General features: G+C 46.7%; 2 protein-coding genes and 1 non-coding gene across 5 annotated transcripts; 1 reads left to right on the forward strand and 2 right to left on the reverse strand.

Annotated features, from left to right (window-relative positions):
* Positions 1-119: 119 nt before the first annotated feature.
* Positions 120-6,318, forward strand: lhfpl4b (LHFPL tetraspan subfamily member 4b). 2 transcript variants are annotated; one of them, XM_018752793.2, is made up of 5 exons: positions 120-407; positions 675-1,180; positions 1,523-1,750; positions 2,573-2,635; positions 3,228-6,318. In XM_018752793.2, exons 2-4 carry the CDS (start codon positions 763-765, stop codon positions 2,596-2,598), a joined length of 672 nt encoding a protein of 223 aa, XP_018608309.1. In that variant the 5' UTR covers positions 120-407; positions 675-762; the 3' UTR covers positions 2,599-2,635; positions 3,228-6,318. The 2 variants fall into 2 exon arrangements, with proteins under 2 accessions (XP_018608309.1, XP_018608310.1); XM_018752794.2 differs by having other exon boundaries at positions 3,906-6,318.
* pcsk1nl (proprotein convertase subtilisin/kexin type 1 inhibitor, like) lies at positions 4,985-15,154 on the reverse strand. Of its 2 annotated transcripts, none has more exons than XM_018752792.2 (3): positions 15,004-15,154; positions 7,185-7,750; positions 4,985-6,664 (listed from the first exon to the last, which is right to left on the reverse strand). In XM_018752792.2, exons 1-3 carry the CDS (start codon positions 15,085-15,087, stop codon positions 6,463-6,465), a joined length of 852 nt encoding a protein of 283 aa, XP_018608308.1. In that variant the 5' UTR covers positions 15,088-15,154; the 3' UTR covers positions 4,985-6,462. The 2 variants fall into 2 exon arrangements, with proteins under 2 accessions (XP_018608308.1, XP_029114227.1); XM_029258394.1 differs by having other exon boundaries at positions 4,985-6,853.
* A 4,555-nt stretch (positions 15,155-19,709) lies between these two features.
* trnak-uuu (transfer RNA lysine (anticodon UUU)) lies at positions 19,710-19,782 on the reverse strand. The gene has a single exon. It is a non-coding gene; the product is annotated as a tRNA-Lys (tRNA).
* Between the last annotated feature and the right edge of the window lie 1,585 nt (positions 19,783-21,367).

Raw genomic sequence — 21,367 nt, forward strand, 5'->3', positions numbered from 1 at the left:
GAGTGGTAAAGCGCAGATGGAACCCCATCGTGTCTCTTCTCTGTCCTCCTCCCCTTCCTTGTGACCATTTCTGTTTGCGTTCGGCACCGTTACACAACGCTGCAGTAATATGGCGGAAACCCTCCCCACCCCCTTCGACGAAGAGAGCCAACGCACTCTCTCCCTCGCTCCCTCCTCCCCCGATTCGCCCCCACCATTTCCACATGTGACTGAGGATCCTCTCTCGCCGCTCCTGGCTTTGGGCCTGCGGCTGCGGCAGGAAATCCAGCCACCGGAATTCCGCTGAGGAATACAAGGAATCCCTTGTGGCACCTTCAGCTCGCACAGCCCTTCACATCTGCAGGTGTTTCTGCTCCGCTCCTGTTCCGAAATCACACTCGCTGCAGCGGCACGAGAAGGGAAGAGAGGTACGGTTGAGGTGACGCTCCACTGGCTCCTTTACCCGTCTTTCTCAGCACTCACCACACCAACCGTGTAATAGAGCACATTGTTCATGATCCTCTCCTGTCTTTCTGCACAGCGTAAGCGTTTTAGTCAAAACGACAGTGATGTTCCGACTAGAGCGGTTCTGATTAGAAACATCTCATCGTTTTCATTTAGTCTCACACTCTAAGAAGGAATGTATGTCTTGTACCTTTGACCTGTTCGCTTTGGTTCCATGTGTGTATGTTTAGCCCAGCTCTACATGTGACGAGTCCCAGCCTGGTTTCCCCATCTGACCCCCTGCGGATCATAGCACCCCCCCCACCACCACCTCGCACCATGCAGCCCCAAACAGCGGAGGTGGCTCGCCTCTACCAGACGGAATTCATCCGGAGCGCACGGGCTGTGGGGGCGCTGTGGGCCGTCTGCACGCTCTGCTTTGCCATCATCGAGGTGGTCATCCTTGTGCAGCCCTCCTGGGTGGGCACCCGCGAGGCATACTACCAGGGCGGAGCACCCCCACCCCCGGCTGGAACGCTGGGCCTGTTCGAGATGTGCCTGGAGACGGACTGGCTGGTGCCAGAGTGCCGGGGGTCTCTGCACACACTCACGCCGCTCCCGGCTTTCCAGTCAGCTGCTGTGCTTGTGTGTGTGTCCCTGACCATGGTGTGGGTCAGCGTGGGCTGCCTCTGCCTCTTCCGCTTCTGCAACGCAGCCACCGTGTACAAGATCTGCGCGTGGCTGCAGCTCGCGGCAGGTGAGGGGGCGGGGCTACCGGTCTGCAGGTACGGACTTAGGCCGCCGCCGCTTTGCCTGCGGGCTTATGGGAAACGTAGACAGCAGGCTTTGTGACTCGAACAGTCGCAAAATAATATTGCCGAGTTGAAACACTGTGTCTTTTTTGTTTTCTGTGATTTTGTTTTCGAATTCGCAGACTTCGGTGTGTGACCTCTGTTAAGATCCCGGGACCAAAGAGCGCAGGAAACTCTGTTTGACTGATTTGCGATGGATGCTGGACTGATGAGGCTCGGTGGTCCGGGTCTGGCTGGTGCTGCTGTAGCTCTGCTGAGTTCTCCCCCACTGCCTCCCCTTCTCTCAGGGTTCTGCCTCGCTCTGGCCTGCGTGCTCTTCCCAGATTCCTGGGACTGTGCCGAGATGCGAGCGCTGTGCGGGGAGAAGGTGGCCAGCTTCTCGCCGGGGAACTGCTCCGTGCACTGGGCCTTCGTCCTGGCCATGCTGGGCGTTTTAGATGCTGGGATCCTGGCGACGCTCGCCTTCGTGCTCGGAAACAGGCAGGACGCCCTGCTGCCTCAGTACGGGAAGGAAGGTGAGAGTCAGAGCCTGGCTCTCATTCGCAGAGAGCCCTGAGGGTTCAGGTGAGACCTGGGCCGTTTCACATGACGATCCCCCCTCTTTGTTTGGGAAGAGAGGTCAAAATGTTTTAATGTAAAGAATGGCATGCAAAAAACCCTTGATAGCATGCATGAGCAACTTAATTTACCTTTAGCCTTAGGCACTCTGGCTCAGATAGTTTGTGTATTATGCTATAATACACCCTTGGTGGGGCATGGTGGTGGGTTTTGCCAGGGCCTGCTCTCCGGTGGGTCTGGGGTTTGAGTCCCGCTTGGGGTGCCTTGCAATGGACTGGCGTCCTGTCCCGGGTGTGTCCCCTCCCCCTCCAGCCTTACGCCCTCTGTTGCTGGGTTAGGCTTCGGTTTGCCGCAACCCCTCTTGGGACAAGCGGTTTCAGACAGTGTGTGTGTACATACACCCTTGGATGAGGTGAGGTCCCCCTGCCGACCCCATCATAGGTCCTGTTCTCAGACACAGTGCAGCCTATGAAGGACCACTGCGTAGCTTCAAGGGAGTATCGCCTGGGACAGTTGGTAGTGTAGTGGTTAGAGCGGTTACAGGTTTGAATCTCAGCTGTAGTCCCCTTGAGCAAGGTACTTACACTAAATTACTCCAGTAAAATTACTCAGCTGTATAAATGGGTAAATAATTGAAGGTATCTTAACATGGTAAGTTTCTTTGGAGAAAAGCATCAGGTAAATGAACAACTGTAATTTAGAAGTGTCATGTGAACACGTTCTGTGTTTAGTAAAGGTGGTCAGTGTGTGTGACATGGGCTCTTCTTGTCCTTTCTTAGCCACTGGAATATTACTGTCGACGTAGAGCCCTGGGTCCCAGCAGGACAGTCCGACACCGTCAGGTGAGACTCGCTGTCTCTGGGCGGGACGTCTCTCCTAAAACTTCGTAAGACAGTTTGTTGCATGGCAGGAATTGAAGGCACTGAGTCTCATTCAAGCAAAAACTGCACCACAGAAAGACCGTGAGTTTAGATCAAAAAAAAAAAAATATTTAGCAGATTTAGCAGATGAATCCTCAACTTTTAAAATTGACATCATTTATAAAGTGAAGATTTTGTGGCTCCCAAGGGAGAGGTTTATGTAAGTGCCTGTTTAAGTGCAGTGGTTTGATTTATGGAGGTTGTTAAATAACAGAGCAACGCATTCAGCAACCTGGGCTCTATAGTGCTGCACTGTTTGCTTCTAGTATGTGGCCTTTAAAAGTTATTTGCTGCTAAGTGTAACTAATAGTTCATGTCACATTAATGTACAGGTTCCAGAAGGCTTTCTTGAAATTGGTGTGCAGTACTGTACCGAGTATCGCTAATTCTCTCTCTTCTTTCTAAATTGCCTCTTCTTGTCTCCGTTGTTTTGCTTCTTGGTTTCTGCACGGTCTCTCACACGGTGGATGACCGTTGACATTTCTACCGTCCTTTCTTGGAAAAACATGAGCAGAGAACAGCGATTTGCTCCTCCTCCTTCAGGATGACATCATCTCACCGTGCTTTGGTTATATAACCCATCTCAACTGTCACCTAGCAACCGCATCCTTATTTTTTTTCTGAGAGACAGACGTTCTCACCCTTGGTTTTAGAGCCCGTCGTGCCCTGATTCCATGCTCCATAAAACAAGAAGGACAGATTCTGAAAGCCGCTGTTATAGGTGATCTCATTATCTGTGCTGTTTACCTGCTCTTGTACGGAACGTTGTTGTATCGTGATCTGGTTCACATTCAATTCATTTTTGAAGGTGCAAGCATCAGACAAATATATTTTCTTAACTGATTTGCCTTTTTAAATACTTTTTTTTTATTTTAGAAAAAATCTTTGCCACTGTTTACGCAAGCAATGTTCTTTTCCTCTGCATTTAATTTATATACTGTAATAAAGCCTTTGTTTACCTAACAGCAAATGCGGAGGTTTGAATGAAACTGACTGTTCATAGACTGTAGTCATGGTTACTTCATAACGTCAACTTTCCACTCAACTGGAGGTGACCGGGGATCATACCACTATTTTACTCCATCAGCCTGGGCTGGTTGCTGTAGGTGTTTCCTGGCAGCCTCTTTATTTTGTGTTTGGGTGTCGTATCCTTACACATTTCATCATCCCGTTGCTCTCATTGTGCTCTCAGGGTTTGCTGTGATGTATCCACTCAGACAACATGAACAGAGGTCCAACAAAGGCGCTGTAGACTCTACTGCTCACTGCCATCTAAAGTACCACAATAATACACGATGGTTTTGGATTCAGAGGCACAGAGCAATTCATTCTCCCGAGACCGGGGCGGAATCATCCTTCCGTTATGCAACAGCCCAACGCTTGCTGATACAGGCTTCGATGTTTTGAGCTCTATTTATATGCATTTGTACGTATTTTGGTTTGTGGTCCGTGTTTATATGTGTAAATCATTTGAAAAACCAGAATGTACACGTCGCAGTGAATGTGTATGCGGGAACGGAACGCGGAGACTTGCGATTTGACCTTTGAATAAAACCGTTTGCCAAAACGGGAAAGCGTCATCTCTCTTCCAGTATTTATTGACCTTGTTTTTGTGTGTTCATAAGGGTTACCCCAAGAATCAGCATGCTTGTGACTAAAGGCCATTTATTTCACCGTAAGGAAAAACAGCAATTATTGAGCACAAATATTTGTCAAGGCAATGAAGCAAAATAGCTCCAGAAGAGCAGATGGACACCAACAGATACCATGCTCTTTAAATACGCTGTGATTCGGCATTTAAACCTTCGTACTGCTCAAACACAGAAAAAGCTACAGCAACTGGAATCACTGATTTTCACTCCACAAACACTGAACACACTGTTGGAGAAGCAAGGTTTTATCGAAAGCAGGACAAGTGCCACTCCCTGAATGGAGGATCCGGTAAAGATTTGCCATCTCTAACAGTGCTAGTGGTGGCAAGAGCTATGAGGAAGGACCCTGGGAAGAAGGGCGCATGCGAAGATGGATGTAGGCTAGACCCCCACAGTCTAGGGAGCTCACAGGGCCACAATATACAGTATTACACATTGCTTCTGCCTTTTGAAACTCGTTTGCCACTCTGATGCTGTTGTGCGGTCAGACAACTCTGTGACCTGTGTGTCTTTTTCTCGTCTGAGACACGTACGTCGGTCGATAATTTGCTTGTGTTTATTGGATTCACGCTGAGTTTTTCCGTATAAGCGAGGAGCGGCGAGATTTCTCTCGCTCCTGTTTTGTGTAGGTGGCGGTGGGGGCTGTTCGTCCACAGCTGTGCGGACCATCTCAGCGATAACCTTTAAACGTCATCAAGCCGCATAATCCTTCGACTTGTTCAAACACAATCCAGCATTACAGTCCATGTGTCATTCTGCTAGTGAAACGTAACATAACGCGGCAAGGCGAAAGCGAGCACAAAAATAACATCAGTGAAAGCGCTCACTTTCAATCATCTACTGGCGGTCAATAAGAAACAGGACCTTCGTGTGCTGTGATGACTAGTGTATGCACTTCGCCGAGAGGATACACACCAATGACACGTGGCACGTGGCAAAGCCGCACTGCAATACAGCGGCCTGCTCTGGGGACCGAAGAGGATGCTGGGATCAGTTTGATCGAGCAATCGAGGTGTTCTCATAAAGCCGCTGGGACATCGGCGTCCCCCTGCTCATCCTCAATGGACGGATGGGTGATTTGCCTTTGCACTGCACTGTGCTGAACGGCAGCTGCGCGTCCAGCCTGACGCTACGAGCAGTGCGAGCAGAGCGGTTCTCACGGCCCCTCGCCTCCATCGTGCTCCTATTGAGGATAAGTTGAGCGCAGCCTGGTTTCACGCCGTAGGGAGGGACACGATGTGGTGGTATAATTGGTATGGAGCGAACTTCTTCTGCATCACAGAGATCTTCCCCGTGTCTCCGCACAATTATCAGAGCAAAACAAATGCACAAGAGCACACACTCGCGATCAGGAGCTTTTAAGGTACGACCAGCAGTTTGCCGCATGTGTCGGGATTTCTTTGCTTCCGAAGAAAATTTTGTCCAATTCTTCGTACGACGGGACGGTCCGCGGCCGCTCGTGTCGCGCTCCCTCAGGCGTCGTCGCCGGTGACACGTGACTCCGTAACTGCGTCGTTTAAAGCCAAGGTTATCGTTTCACGGTCGTGAGGGAACGAAAGAAGGATGCCACAGGCACAGCTCTTTCAAGGTGGAATTTTATCATGAATTATGCGATCTTTCTGGAGCAGTCAGTACACAGGTCTACAGGTCTGGGTCTCCTCCGCTCCGCCCCAGAGTGGAATAGAACAGAAAAACACTTGTGTGTTACGTTTAAAAGGAAAAGCCTGACGGGATGTACAGCACTCAACTTAATCTGACAAGCACGCTAATGGACTCAGAAGCTCGCTGGTTTCCACAAATCTCTTTAAACAGCTGCCGCTCCGCTGCCACGTCAATATTAGCTCCGCGCCCATCGACAGTCACTTCGCAGTTATTTCTCACCCACTTGCCGAGTTTAAACTTCACTGGAGATTGTGAGATACATTTATTCCGGAGGGGGGGGGGGGGGGGGGACACGAAAACGAATACAGAGGCAACTTTTCCAGGAGCAGACAGCTTTGACTGTCTCCTTGTAAGCTGATACCTTGCGTGTACGCCAATGTACTATGTGTATGCGTGTGGAATTTAGGTAAGCCGCATATTTCCGTCTTGCCGTCTCTACTCCGGCAGGTACTGTAGGATGCGCTGGGCCAGCACGTTGGGGTCGTAGGTCAAAGCCCGTCTGCTGCGGCCGTGCTTCACCTGCGGCAGGTCGCTGTCGATGCGCTTCATCCTCTGCAGCCCCGTGTGAGCGGCCCGGAGGACCCCCCCAGCCGCCCCCCCTGCCACCTTGTCCTCCTCTTCATCCAGCCTCTTCACTCTAAGCAGCGAAGGTTCAGAGTTGGGCGGCTGAAGCGGCACAGAATCTACCGAGCGGCGGGACCTTTTCAGCGGCACCGCCCCCGTGGCCCCCCCGCTAACTGCCCCCAGGTCCCGCTTGGCCAGGCGGGCGGGCGGGTTCTGGGGGGAGTCAGATGCGAGGCTGGACAGTACGCGCCCAACAAGGTATCTGAATGAAGGCAGACATAAAAGATGGATGAAACATGCTTTCGTTTCATAAAACATAAGAGGTGACAGCAATTTACAGAAAATGAACTACACTGGTATTTCAGCTTTGAGCTCTATACTAGGGAAACATTTTAAGAGTGTGTGTGGAGGGGGGGGGGATGACACTTCGGATTCCCCCGCACTCGCCGTGTCAGCGCCGGGCTTCGTTTCAGAAAGTCTTGCAGGTGACGCTGGTAAAAACTTACCGCGTTAAGGTGTGCTCATGCAGCGATTGGCTGCTTTCGGTACCGTGCGCCGTGGATTTTGTGTGGGCCCGCATCGGGATGCCCTACCTGAGAAGCTCCTCCTCCTTCTCCTCTGCCGCTGCGTCTCCGCGGCTCTCCTGCAGCCTGTTGCCACCGGGGTTGAGCCTGGCCTGCAGCAGCCTCTCCTGCCTGTAGCGCCTCAGCAGGGCCTGGGCGAGCTGGGGGTCCAGCAGGCCCTGCCAGGCAGCCTGAGGCTTGGTCATCCTGACGCCCTGCTCCGTCTCATCGTAATCGGGAGGGTAGGGCCCCTGGAGGTCACCTCCTTCCTCCTCCTCCTCCTCCTCCTCTTCGTCTCCTTTTGCAGCCCTCTGGGAATTACTTTCGGCTTCACTGAGGAGGCGGAGCAAGCCTGCCAAATAGGCCGCTTCCTGATCTCGCCTGCGGTCGTCCTCAACCAGACGCTGCAGGGCCTGTCCTAAACCCTGCCCCCTCCAGCCTTCCGGTTGGTAGAGGAGCTCATTGGCCTGCCCTTCCACCGGCGGGTATGACATCATCTGGGCCTCATAAGGCAGCGGATCACGGAGCTCCCTGCGGAGGCGCAAGGCCCCAGCAGAGCCGTCCGCATTCCGTCCTCCGTGAACGCTGGACAGTGGCTGAAAGGCAAAGGGGACAAAGTGAAACACCCTCTCCAGACTCAGCAGCATTTCGGAGGCAGACGACTTTTCAGAGTATGAATCACTGCCTTTAAAAGTACACTGTGCAATGGAGGACATATGCGGGCGAAAGCCTGTTTTCGTAAATGACATGAGTGCACAGATGGTGGCAAAGCTGGCGAATGTTCAGGTCTCGTTGTGAACCTGGGTGCTCGTTCTCGGTAAACCCCACCGAAGGTATTGCTTCGTGTACCAGTTGTCCATCTGGGGATCGCAATGGATGAGTGTTGCCGAGCTACTAGATGCCTGCAGCACATCATATACCTAGTGGAATTTAATATAAAAGCCCATAAATGACTACAAATGATTATATTTGTCATTATGTGAGCATGAATGCTTCTGAATGTCCCGTCTACCCGGAGCTGGAATTAATTTATTTTCGTTGAGTACAGCTCCTAATGGTCACTGTGTGCATTGTGTATGCAATGCTATTCATGTCCCCGGTTTAATAAGTCCAATCGCTCACATTTCCTCCAGAATATAGCATGAAAATGCTGCATTCTGTGACTGACTGCTGAAAATGGGCATAATCTTTAACTGTATTTTTCCATTTAAGAAAACTGTTCAATGTCAAAATGACTTGAGATGATTAAATCACTCACTCACACACACGCGCTGTCTAAAGCCACTTGTCCCAAGCAGGGTCACAGCGAACCGGAGCCCAGTCCGGCAACACAGGGCACAAGGCTGGAGGGGAAGGGGATGCACCCAGGATGGGACACCAGTCCATCACAAGGCACCCCAAGCGGGACTCGAACCACAGACCCACCGGAGAGCAGGACACGGCCAAACCCGTTGTGCAACCACACCCCCCCGGCTCTAAAGTATTACTTTCCTATTGACAAATAAAAAATTTAAACTGTCACAGCACAACTTACGCAAGAAATTTTACTTCCTCTCTGTCTGGTGCAGTCTGTGATCTGCAATATTAATTATGAATGAACTTAAGGTGATGTATAAATAATGCAAGGACTTCGGTAACCAATTTCAGTCTCTAACTGTGTTTCTGTTCATTCATCAGAAGAGCTGTATTTCTACATGACTCCATGAATGAATGATGAAATGGCTCAGGATTCCTTTTCTCCTGGGACTCCAGCATCCCTTAGTCTGGATGCTTGCATTAGCAGTAATAGGCCTAGCATGACTGATGTCTACAAGCACATATGGATGGAGGTGTCAGGACTGGCTGGTCTTCTTTGCAGGGCCAGGAACCCAGGGGCCAGGGGACCACAGCATCATATTTGCATTGCATTGCATTGCACTGGATTCGACTCTGTAGCTCAGACACCTCGCAGGGGTGTCCAGTGCTCCATGTGATCAGCCAAAGCCGCAGCACCAGTGGAATCTCCCAGGCAGCTCAATGTCTTTAATAAAATGCTGCATGAATAATGGCAGAGCAGTTCCCCCCCAGTCCTGCCTCTCCTCCTCCTCCTCCTCCTCCTCCTCTTCTCAGAGGTGCGAGATCATTACTGTGATCTGCACTGCAGGACTGTGACCAGTCACTCACGATCTCCCCAGGTGAGCAGCTCTTCATCAACACATCACTGAAGGGCGAAAGGGAATAAGCACAAGCATCTTGCTTCATAAGCACACACAAACAGTGCCACTTCGAGAGACCAACATCAACAATCTTTCAGAGGTACTTCACATTCGCACCCCTCCGAGTAGAACTGGGAGAGTCAATAAGAGTAATTTTCTAGAAAAACTGGGATTGTGGCAGAAGATGAGACCAAGTCCATGCAGCACACTACACATTGCCAATTAAACTGGTCTAAGATGGTCATGGTAACCTAAATCAGCTCGACAAAGAGAGGACCTTCAGTAATTTTCCAAAAGGATCCTTTATGGTGACTCATTATTTTGCTTGATTGTTCCACAAATTAATGAAGACTGGCTGTCTTTTGCCAGGGACAGCAAAACGCTTGAGCCATAAAGTGGATGAGACTGCACTCAAAACAGCACTCTTGCGAAATACCGGCAACTTGACGCATCTGGAAGAAAAGCAAGGGAGAGATGGACACCTTATGCGCTCATGCAGAGGGGAGAAAACATAAACTGCTGAGCTGCTTTTGTTGAAAATAAGCCAGGTGAGGAATAGATATGGTGGAAAAATAAAGATCAAAATTAGAACTTAAACTGCAGTGAGAGACAGTATTAGATGAATCCAGGTGTGAACCTCTAAAGCAATGGGCCCCATTGCTGGGAACGTATTTGATGGCCTTTCCGTTCCCCTAATCCCCGCGCAACCTTTTCAGGTTCATTAAGAGCTGCACTCTTTAGGTCTTAGCCATGACAGCACCCTACCTTGTTTAATGGGCAGATGAAAGCAGTTTATACAAGAAGAAAGGTCTTCTTGAACCAAGGAACCAAAGCCCAAGATCTACTCTAATTGGACAAAGTACAGCTCTGGCTGTAGTCTGATCCTGTGTGTTACTCCACTAGAAATATTCAGCTTCTTGTTCCTTGCAAGCCTCTCCATGTCTTTTTTATTGATGGAAATTAAATTAAGACCATTACTACACTGAAAGTAACGCAGAAATATATTATATTTGTGCTTAGGCAATGATTCCATACAGCGTTTGCTTATTTGTTCAAAACAGGGCTTTTACCAAGTGAGAGAGTATTTTTACCAGCAAGCGCTGCAGACATATGCCCTGCACCGGGAGTCTCTGTGCTCATTACGCATTCAGAAAGGTCTGCATTTCCCGAGACCGAGGAGAGGGCGCGGAACGGTGGGGTGTCTGACATCGTGATAGAACTGCTACTTTCTGATCAAGGAGGAACGCCGGAGCTCAAGGCAGACGTTCCTGCGAGCTATTCATGAGAGCCCACTGTTTAATAATGGATGGCACAGTGATGGGTGTATGAATGCAAGAGTGGGATTCCTGTAGGACCTGTGTGTGTGTGAGTCAAAGGAGTCGGTGAGTCACCGTGGTGCGCTGCGATGTCTGTGCCTCATGCACGTTGCTGTTGGGTGTGTGAGGTGTGGCGGTCGTCCCTGTAACAACTTCATCTGGCTTCAATGAGCCCACGAGCCAGTCCTCCACCCTCAACTCAGGCCTTGTTCTCAAAACGTTTCAACTGCCCCTTCATTTAGGAAGTATTAGTATTGCAAAGTTAGATTCATTATGTTTTCGATTTCACTCCAGTACCTTTAAGTGGCAGCGATATTTGTATTGGTTCAGTGGTTTTGTATCTTTATCGGCACATTGATCAGCGTTCCTAAATTTGACACGATATGACTAATTCAGGGGGTGCGGTGGCGCAGTGGGTTGGACCACAGTCCTGCTGTCTGGTGGGTCTGGGGTTCGAGTCCCGCTTGGGGTACCTTGCGACGGACTGGCGTCCCGTCCTGGGTGTGTCCCCTCCCCCTCCGGCCTTACGCCCTGTGTTGCCGGGTAGGCTCCGGTTCCCCGCGACCCTGTATGGGACAAGCGGCTCTGAAAGTGTGTGTGTGTGTGTGTGTGTGTGTGTGTGTGTGTGACTAATTCATCGATCTATACCGAGATGAACTTCTACAGATACACAGTTTATTTATGTTTCACCCTGTGGCTCGTTCTTCCGTACAAATGGAGTGAGTTCCCAGTCGAGATTTAAATAAACGTGCCGCCTCTTTCCCGTATTGGTCTTTTGGACTTGTCATCCATCAGCGTGCCTGTTGCTTGCTTCTCGCTCTTTGCTTTTCAGTGATGCCCCTTCCGTAGGGCTGGTTAGCCAGGGCAGGGATCCTCGCGCACTGCCCCAACAATGAAGGTTAAAAGACTTCTAAAAATAGCCTTCCGAGGAAGCCCTCTTTGCGTTACTCGGCCTGCTTTTGGAGAACGTTTCCCGTGAAACTAATTTTCAGGCGTTTGCCATGCATGCACTTAATGGAAGAACTACACGGAGCGGTAACTCCTGCGGAACCGGCCTACAGATGCACTTCTTCTACACCGGCCGACACGCTTATTATTAGCTGCTTGCTGCTCGTAACACTGCTGTCTCGCTGAGAACATGGCACTGCAGACATAAATGGCTCACAGGGGCCAGGACACAGACTTCAGATGAAAATCTAAGGGTCTTTAAAAGTGAGTAAATAGAAAATAATAATCTTTTAACACGTTTAAATGAGCTAAACGCACCAAATATAGATATGTTAATGTTCTCTTCTCATCGCGGGACTCATGCACTGTAAAAAGTCCAGTTCAAACTGGCCCAGAACTGAGTGATAAGTGTGATGCACAGGCACCCATGGATATGTAAATGGTACATATGGAATATGACAGCGATGCAGGTTTTTTTAACCGCCGTGGTTAACGCTTCATCGGGGTGCACCGAGGGTGAGATGCGCTGGTGCAGCGCTGTGTAGCGGCACTGATGCCAACAACACTCTCACAGGGCGGTTGCCATGGCAGTGATCCTCTTCAGCTCCCAACAGTACGTCCTATACTAACTGAGTAGCGCTGCCTCAGGTATTGATTTTACACAACCTTGTGTTCCGAATCCCGAGCCCCATGTCGCATTCTGAAAACAGTGCCTACAAATCCACATTCTAAGCGAATTCATTTCTCCTTGCATATGGTCCTATATTGACCAAACTGTATGTCCTTTCTCCCAGAATATGTTTCAATAAAACCGCCAATGATTCGTGTTTCATAGAAAATACCTGATTGTGTCAAACATATAAATAACATGTCCCATCCAAGGTGTACCCTCTTTTCCACCCAGTGATTGCAGGAGAGGCTCTGGACCCTCGTGGCCTTGGTCAGGAGAAACGGTTAATGAAAATGGACAGATTTAAACAACAGCGAAGCTAGAAAACATAGACGTTCTCTCTCGGAAACGGGCAGTTTGGTAACTGTCCATGGTGCTGAAAAACACATATAAACTGAATGCGAACACAATTACATTTACCTTCGTTCTTTTGTTGTATAGTTTCTCCTTAAAATTTTAGGAGGCTTATTTAGCTTCTACATGGTGTAAAGAACAAATCTGAAAGCATTTTCAGTTGATATAGTATATACACAGTCAAATTTTAAATCCTGCTCGAGAGTACGGTCAAATGTAATGACTCATGTTTTATTTGAGAGTCATCAGCAGTGCATAAATGAAACTTAGTGATCTATTCCCATAGCAACTGTGCACTGGACTTAGAGATGAGAATCGTAATGAGCAGGAATGAAAACACCCCACCCCACGGCGGCATCTTGTCCGCTGTAAATGAAAACCCGCTGAGCTCATAGACGCTTCGGGCTCGTGTCCCTCCCCGACGACACGGCGGAATGCTAGATGAGCGGAGGGGGATAAACAGGAAATCTGACATTTCTTCTTTTGTTTGGTGTAAAATCTGCGTGACAAGATTGCTGTTCCACAATGAGTCAATAGCCCAACCAGCATTCACGGCACACGTAGGGTAGGAGGCTGCCTCACGATGACGGCGGGTGTGTGCGGGCAGAGTTGCACGGAGGGGGCCGACAGCTCCCAGAGCCCCATGTCAGCTGGCTGGAGACTCACAAACACACACCGTCTCCACAGTTTCCGTGCCTTCTCCTCCTCCGCCTCCTCCCCCTCCTCTTCGCCTCCTCCCTCCTTCTCACACACTCATCTCCCCTCCTCCTTCTCAGCAGAAACCCCCTCATCTGCTTCACAAAGCTTGGTTTTGCTCATGTTGCCAAATAGCATATTACATAATAACAGAATCTCCCTCCATGTACAAAAGTGCACAGTAGACAAAGATGGTATTTAGAAAAATCTCTGCCAACAAGGACAGAGATATTACAGACTCAAGATTTAAAAAAAAAAAAAATGGAGCCCCCCCTAATGTGAAGCTGTTTTGTTCTGGTGCCACTAAAATACTATTTATTTTTTCCTTACTCCTTTGCTCATTAACACTCCATACAGAGAACTAATGTGGCGCTTTGGAATCAGCGAGAAAGTCGTATTTCTTCTGCGAACGACTGCACAGGGGTTACCTTTTGTTCAAGAGGCGATCTCATTATATTACAGTAGGACTCTGCTACATGACTGTACGTTGAATTTCCGGAACCGATTGGATGCTACGTATAGAATCCATAGAGCTGTCACCGCCGCATAAAATCTTGGCTTTTAGTGCAGTCCCAAGAGGGACCGAAAGCCGATAAAGGAACAATCGCGTCCCTGTGAAGCAGCTCGAGACCGTGCGCATGTGTGCTTGTGTGTGTTCACGTGGGCTGGGCTCACACCATGTCTTTTTTAAACTGCGATGCAGGCTTCTTGCTGGGCTGTCTTGTTCAACGGACTCTTCCTGAGTTCGTCACCGTCAAGCCAGACAATGTTTTGCATTCAGCAAACTGTATATTATTACAAAATGGGCATCTGATAGGCTGATTTAGACACTTCCTTTGCACCTGAAGCTTTTCCACCTATCACTGTATCAATATAATTCTGCCTAATCCTCTCTGTTTATGACCATCCGTCCAGCTCTCAATGCAGACACTCACTATATGGTCCGGTTATTGTTATTTAAAGTCTCCCCTCTGAGCCCTTATTACACCGATGTTCTGATCAAAGTCCACCCCCTCCTGTTTGGTGCCCTCTGCCGTTGCCTGGCAATAGCAATGGGTACATCCTTCACTGCCGGGCTGTCTCTCCTCCGTTCTGCAGTTCTGCCAAGGAGCCTCGGAACAGAGCCAAAAACTCCTTAACCTTGATAGTAATCTTGGAAGAGCACATCTTCCCTCATTTTACCAGATTTCCCTTCTTTCCTTTACCATTTTTCAGAACACTTTAGAGGCAAGATTTTTTTTTGGTGCATTGTCCTCCAACCACTCGACCTTGTCTAACTACAGAAACAGAGTATTTTTACATGCTCAATATTCATCTCATTTAAATAGTGCTTCTAATCCAGCTTTCATCACTCGTTTATAACGCTTTTTAATGAAAACACGCACAATAACATGAATGACAAAAGAGTATGAAATAAAATCTCATAGAGCGACACACACTCAGTTTTATACCACTTCATCTACATTCCAGCTGGACGATTTAATTTTCTGTCGCTGACAAAAGTATGTCTGGCATGCAGTGATGTGATTGTTGACGCTGCAATAACAGTAGAAAAACAAATTGTTTTTTCTTCTGCGCTTTGCATTAAAGATGATCCCTCAGAACCTTTTAAGGAGCCATAAGGGTTAGCAGTATGTGAGAGTGTCCGTGTACGGACGCCTCGCCCTTACCTTGGCTTGCAGACGCTGCGCTGGGGAGAGCAGTAGCGCCAGCTGGAGCAGGAAGAAGACCGCATTGGTCAGAGGGCCCGACATCCTGGAGGAGAGAATGAGGCTGCCCAACAGAGACAGGGAGAGCACTGTCAGCGAGGCAGATGGAGACGCAAAGAGATACAGGCAAGGAGAGGGGGTGTGGCCTGATGGACTGGGGGGGAGGGGCCTCCATAGACACGAAGAGAGCAGAGAGAAAGGAGGGAGGGGCTTCAGTTTTGACAGACATCTGTGGTAAAAGGGAAAAAATAAGTAAAATATATGTATATATCCAATTTAATAAGAATAATTCAATTCAATTTATTTTTATAAAGGGCTCTTCTCATACAGTGAAAGAGTACTGAACAAAGGCACAAGACAAATAAACAAATAAGATAGTTGGCTATATACCGGAATATTACATTATCCATGCAGTTACTAAAGCTATAAGTAAGCCTACTGGCTACGGAGGAAAGGAACAAAAACGCCCAACTGAAAGTAGAGGGATTAAAAAAAAAAAACCTCTGGGGGTCCAAGTTCCAGTGGCTGCCCACCCTTTCTGGGCGTTCTCGATTAAACAAGATTTTTAAGTCGTTTTACAACTAATAGTAGCATCGTAGATGAGTGTTAACTTGATAACTCTTCTGATAATGACACACACAAACACACGCTGGCTGAAGCTGCTAGTCCCAAGCGGGGTTGCGGAAAGTCGAAGCCTAACCCAGAAACACAGGGTGCAGGGTTGAGGGGACACACCCAGGATGGGATGCCAGTCCATCACAAGGCATCCTAAGCGGGACTCGAACCCCAGAGCCACCAGAGAGCGGGACCCATCCAAACCCACTGCAGCCCCCTTCTGATAATAATGTATAATTAATTTTCCCCTTATTCCTCTGTGAAGTTAGCACATTGCTGGACCCTTATTTTCTTGATGAAGCGAAGCACTTCATACAAATTACAAATGATGACACGTTTCTCTCCCTAATAAAAGAACACACAAAATCTGGAATGTCGGCAGCCGTGTGGTACTGCAATATACTGCACTCGTGAAAAACGAAACTATGCTTGGTCTTCATGTTATGAACGTTCGAGTTTCAAAGGACAGAATCCTTTTTTCAGTTATTTTTAATTGCACTTTCTTCACTTGTCTATTTTCAAAATGTTCTCTTTGTTGTGGAGTGAATGTAACCTTCTCTTCTATGTACCACAGTAATCTGGCAGTAAAGTGGAGATGATGTACAGAGTCTCAAAAAATGTAGGCCTACTGTATACAGTACACATTTTAATAAAAAATATCTTAGAATAACTTTGTTTTGAAAGTGTATAAACATTACTATAAAATGTTTCAAACACTTGCTCTAATCTGGCATTTGACACTCTTCTTCTTTCTTTCAACAACAAATATCTACCCCCAATAAATTATGCATTTTTGTATATAGAATACAAGATTCGATTTTTCTGTATACATTTCTGAGACACCCTATTTTATTTTCAGTCACCTTAAATTATTCATTTTAATGTTGCTCAAAGAGGGACACAAGATATTAAAGTTAAGGGTGCAGTCATTTTTTCCAGAGGAGACAATTGCATTTCTGTTTCACTGAATAAATGATGATAATCATTTTAATTTATTCCTGATAATATCTGTTAATACTGTCAAACTGAAGCTCAAATGTCCATACATGCAGATATGTTGAAAAACAAGTATCTTTCCATGGGGTCTACACAGCACTGTAAACATGTTTGTCAGCCTCTGGTCACTTTTGGTTTGCAGTTAAAGAAAGCATAATAATAATAATAATACCTACTTTATTTATTCGCTAAATAGTTTCTGTAATAGTCTTGGCGATAGCTATAATAAATAAAAAGAAGCTAAATAAATCTGCCCTGTACAGCTCTGAGAGAGTGCATCCTGCTCCCCTTCCCCCTACAGTGGGGTCTGAATCGGAACTAAAGGCAGAAAGTGGAAACAACCTATTTTCACTGCAACACAGACAATTTAGGAAATGAAATGATGAAGGCAGGTAGCAGGGTGGGGTAACGGGTTCGGGGGTAGGTTCAAATCTGGCTTAGTCTCTATGACGTCTGCATGTTCTCCCCTTGTTTGTATGGGTTTCCTCCCACAGCCCAAAAATGGGTTTCAGGTAAGTTGTTGGCTTTAAATTGCCGGTTGTGTGTGTGTGTGTGGCTATCCTGTCACGGACTGGCATCCGGTGCAGGGTTTATCCCAGGGGTCACCAACATGGTGCCCGCGGGCACCAGGTCGCCCGCAAGGATCACATGAGTCGCCCGCGGGCCTGTTCTAAAAATAGCTCACCATAGTGCCACTTACCAGTAAGCTGCATCTAATTTTTTTTGTTGCTATTCTTTTTAAATCACACTTGCATTGGTGTAAATTTGAAAATGACAATATTAAAAAAAAACTTTAAAAAATATTTCATATTAGATTAGTGAAAATGTTGTAGAAGTGATCATTTGAAAATGTAAATACTTGCAGAGATTTATAGAAATAAAGTGTTGCATATTGATATTTATCTGTTTCCTACCTTGTTAAATCATTGTTGATAATTATTGTGAGAAATCATTAACATGATCAGTGTCTTCACATAGATGAATATCATTAATTATTAATAATAACATATAATTAAAGGTAAATTGAGCAAATTTGTTATTTGAGAAGTGTGTATCAAACTGGTAGCCCTTCACATTAATCGGTACCCAAGAAGTAGCTCTCAGTTTCAAAAAGGTTGGTGACCCCTGGTTTATCCTGTGCTTCCGGGATAGACTCTGGATTGCTGTGACCCTGATCTAGACAACCTATTACAGAGAGGAAGTGAATGAGAATGGGGAAGAAAATGCAGTTAAAAATAAGCTTGGAAATGTTCATACCTTTGAAAATTTGTAACTCAGATGTTCCTAACATAAGGTGTAACTGTGTGTCAAGGTCCAACACTTGGAGATGATGGTGTGTGATAAGGTGAGGTATGGTGAACTCAGGCACAGAGTTCTTTTTGAGCAAGATATAAGAGTGACCTGTGAGATTGGAGGTATAAGGGACATGCAAAGATGCGGAGAATTGGGACTTGGAAGCCCCGTGCTGTAGACGAAGAGAACAGACTCAGCAATCAGGAAAAGGGCTGCTACAAGACCGAAGTCTTGAGTTTAGGACTAGACCTTGACTACATTGAGCGGGGCCTGAGATTTCCATAGGACCCATGTGTGCTTTATCCTGCCCCCGATGGGAGGGTCAGCTGTCCTGCTGTGCCAGCAATGTGGAGGACAGGACAAGACATATAGGCTACTACTCAACAGTCGGCCTTAATTTAAATCTTCAATATTATAACATCCCTCCACAAAGAGAAGCCTGGGCAATCTCAAATACAAACACAATGGGTGGGCCCCACTTAGCATCTCTTTAAGAAATGGATCATTTCAAATAATCCCAGCTCATCTGAACTGATCACTGATCGCTATTGATTTTGATTGAATTGATCACTATCCAGTACTGATAGATTCCTCAGTCCTGGAAGAGAAACGTTTTTTAACACTTAATTTTTAATCATCTGCCATTAGCACTTTGCTTATTTGGTCTCTTTCTTGAAGGAAACAGTTTTCCAGTCTGTTTTACTGCTAATTACTGCAATGTTTCTCAATAGCTTTGGAATGAAAAGTAAAGAAAAAACGAACTGCTGCGTTTTTACTGAATCATACTGCACGTCAGTTTTAAAGCTATTTATTTAGTACTATTCACCCGCCTTTCTAGGGCCCGGGCGTCGCTTTCGACAGAAATTTGGTTTCGTTTTTCGCCCAATTAGTGTATAAAAGAGTGAGCGTTGTAACTTTAAAGCCCGTTCTGCCAGAGCCACATTTTAACATTATATATATATATATACATACAGAGACCGATCCGCGAGTGGGCCGCGTGCGCGCGCGCGCGCGCGCGAGGAGGAGGAACAGCCCCAGGCGGTTGTGCCGTGACTGAGTGCCGCGTGGAACTTCTCACGCAGAGGGCCGATTTCTTCGAGAAAATACTGTCTGACCGCCTTCACTGTGCAATTTTTGTGTGATATAGTTTTTCAGTATATTGTACTGAAATAAAATCCTCTCTTAAGCAGGAATACTGCGAAGAAACAACGGACACTTTACATTAAAAACTGGTACGGGCGCGAGCTGGCACTTTGCCAAGTGTTGTGTAAAGGTGAACGGTGTAAGGTGACAAACCGCCGTCCTTTAGTTGTACCTTTGACGGCTTTAACCCTGAAAGCCACTTTTTCAAGTAGTCACTTCGCGAAGAGAAGCAACAATACAGTATTTTATTTCACACTATCATACTATCGGGAAAGTTTATTTTATTTCAGGACAAATATTCAGTGTTCAAATTCCAACAACACTTTTTCAATCTCAGCAAGCACCGTGGGATCGTCTTTTTATTCCCTGTAGTGTATAATTATGTACGGTTACAGATTTGCGTTTATTATTTTGTTCTGAATTATATGTACATGTCATGACGTTATTCTCGGTAAATCCGCTGTCGTAAATATTATGCGTGCTTCTTGTTCTTCACCCGTTTTTCGCCATCTTGCGCGTTTGGAATTTGGAACCGATTTTACAAACACCATCACTGATTTGTAGTACGCGTTGGGGTATAAATTCAGTTTTTTACAAAAATACGAAATAAAAAGGTGCAACGCCCGAACAGGGACTTGAACCCTGGACCCTCAGATTAAAAGTCTGATGCTCTACCGACTGAGCTATCCGGGCTCTGACAGTACAGCAGCCCAACAGCTATAAATTCTTAGTCTTTGTCGGAAACCTCTTTTTGCTTTCGGTTTGTTTCTCTCATAAAATGTAGGTTAAATTTTTAACACCACTACGAACGTGATTTTTTACAATCCAAATTTCCAAAAGGATAAAATTCTATAAAGGTATACTGTTATTTGTTAAACACGTACTTTTTTTTAGTACCTGCCTGGTGATGTACTACTTTGTGTTTCGTTACAGACTCGAATTTTATTTCACTAATAATTTTATCCCCCACAGAAATTCATTTATCACCTAGTTTCTATGCAAAACAATGGCTAATAACATTCATTGTTTCTGTGTGTACAAGTTAGTAGGTTAGGAAGCTCCTTCGAGGTTGTACAGCCGTAAAAAAGCTAGTGGTCGATGAAAAACATTTCCATTTTCTTTTAATATACGCTTCTCTCCAAAGCGAATACACCTCCAAGTAAACGAAACAGTGTATTTTTACCACCAGAGTCGGACACACACACACACGTGATTCTACAACCAAGTACCGCCGAATCGTCCAAAAGCAAAACCACCCTTTCTGTGGGCATACTTGACGCCACTAACTTCTTATGATTAATAGGGAGTACAATTTTAAATAATAATAATAATAATAATAATAATGCAGTGCATGTTTATGGAGCAAATAGGTCAGGAGAGAAGTTGGTCTGAAAATGATGTGTTTTAAGACCCTTCTTGAGGATTGAGAGGGGTTCAGCATCTCTGAGAGAGTGAGGGAGCTCATTGCACTACATTGGAGGCACAACTGAGAACCTTTGGACTTTTGATTTTGGACCACTTGCGCATGGGACCACCAAGGAGCCAGAGGTGGAGGAGCATAGCGTTCTGGATGGGGTGACTCATGTCCTGTAGGTATCGGCGAGTAGATATTTTGTAGGCCGTAATCAGAGTCTTGAACTCGATATGAGCAGCTACAGGGAGGCAGTGAAGAGACACGAGTGGAGTTATATAGGAATGCTTTGGCAGGTCAAAGAACTTGTGCAATGGCAGTCTGTATCAGCTGGAGAGGATTAATGGCACTTGAAGACCAGACCGGAAAGATTTCCAGTAGTTTATCACTGTGGCCTGCACCAGAAGCCGCGTGGTGTGTTCCAAGATTAGGGTGGATCCCAGAGACGTCACGTAGGAGGTATTTACAGGACCGAGTTATGGCTTTGAAGTGTTGGAAGAAACAGAAACTTGGGTTGATCGTTACTCCTGGGCTCTTGACCAATGAATCAAATAAAGTGAGCAAACTGACTGCTTCAGAATTCTCAACAGTTGAACAAATTTGCTGGAGGTGAAGAATCTCAGTCTTGGAAAAGTTGGGTTGTAGATGGTTGTCAGTCATCTAAGCAAGAGATGCTCAGGAAGCAAGCTGCGATACGAGAGGATATGTCTGTAGCTAGAGCTGTAGAAAGAAGAGCTGAGTATCATCAGCACAGCAATAATAGGAGATGCCATGGGAAGTGATGACAGAGCCAAGGGAAGACTAAGAGGCCCAGCAGTGAGCCCTGCAGAACACCAGTTGAGAGAGACTGAGGGAAACCATCTGGTA

Source organism: Scleropages formosus, chromosome 1, assembly GCF_900964775.1.
Source record: "Scleropages formosus chromosome 1, fSclFor1.1, whole genome shotgun sequence".
Lineage (NCBI taxonomy): Eukaryota > Metazoa > Chordata > Actinopteri > Osteoglossiformes > Osteoglossidae > Scleropages > Scleropages formosus.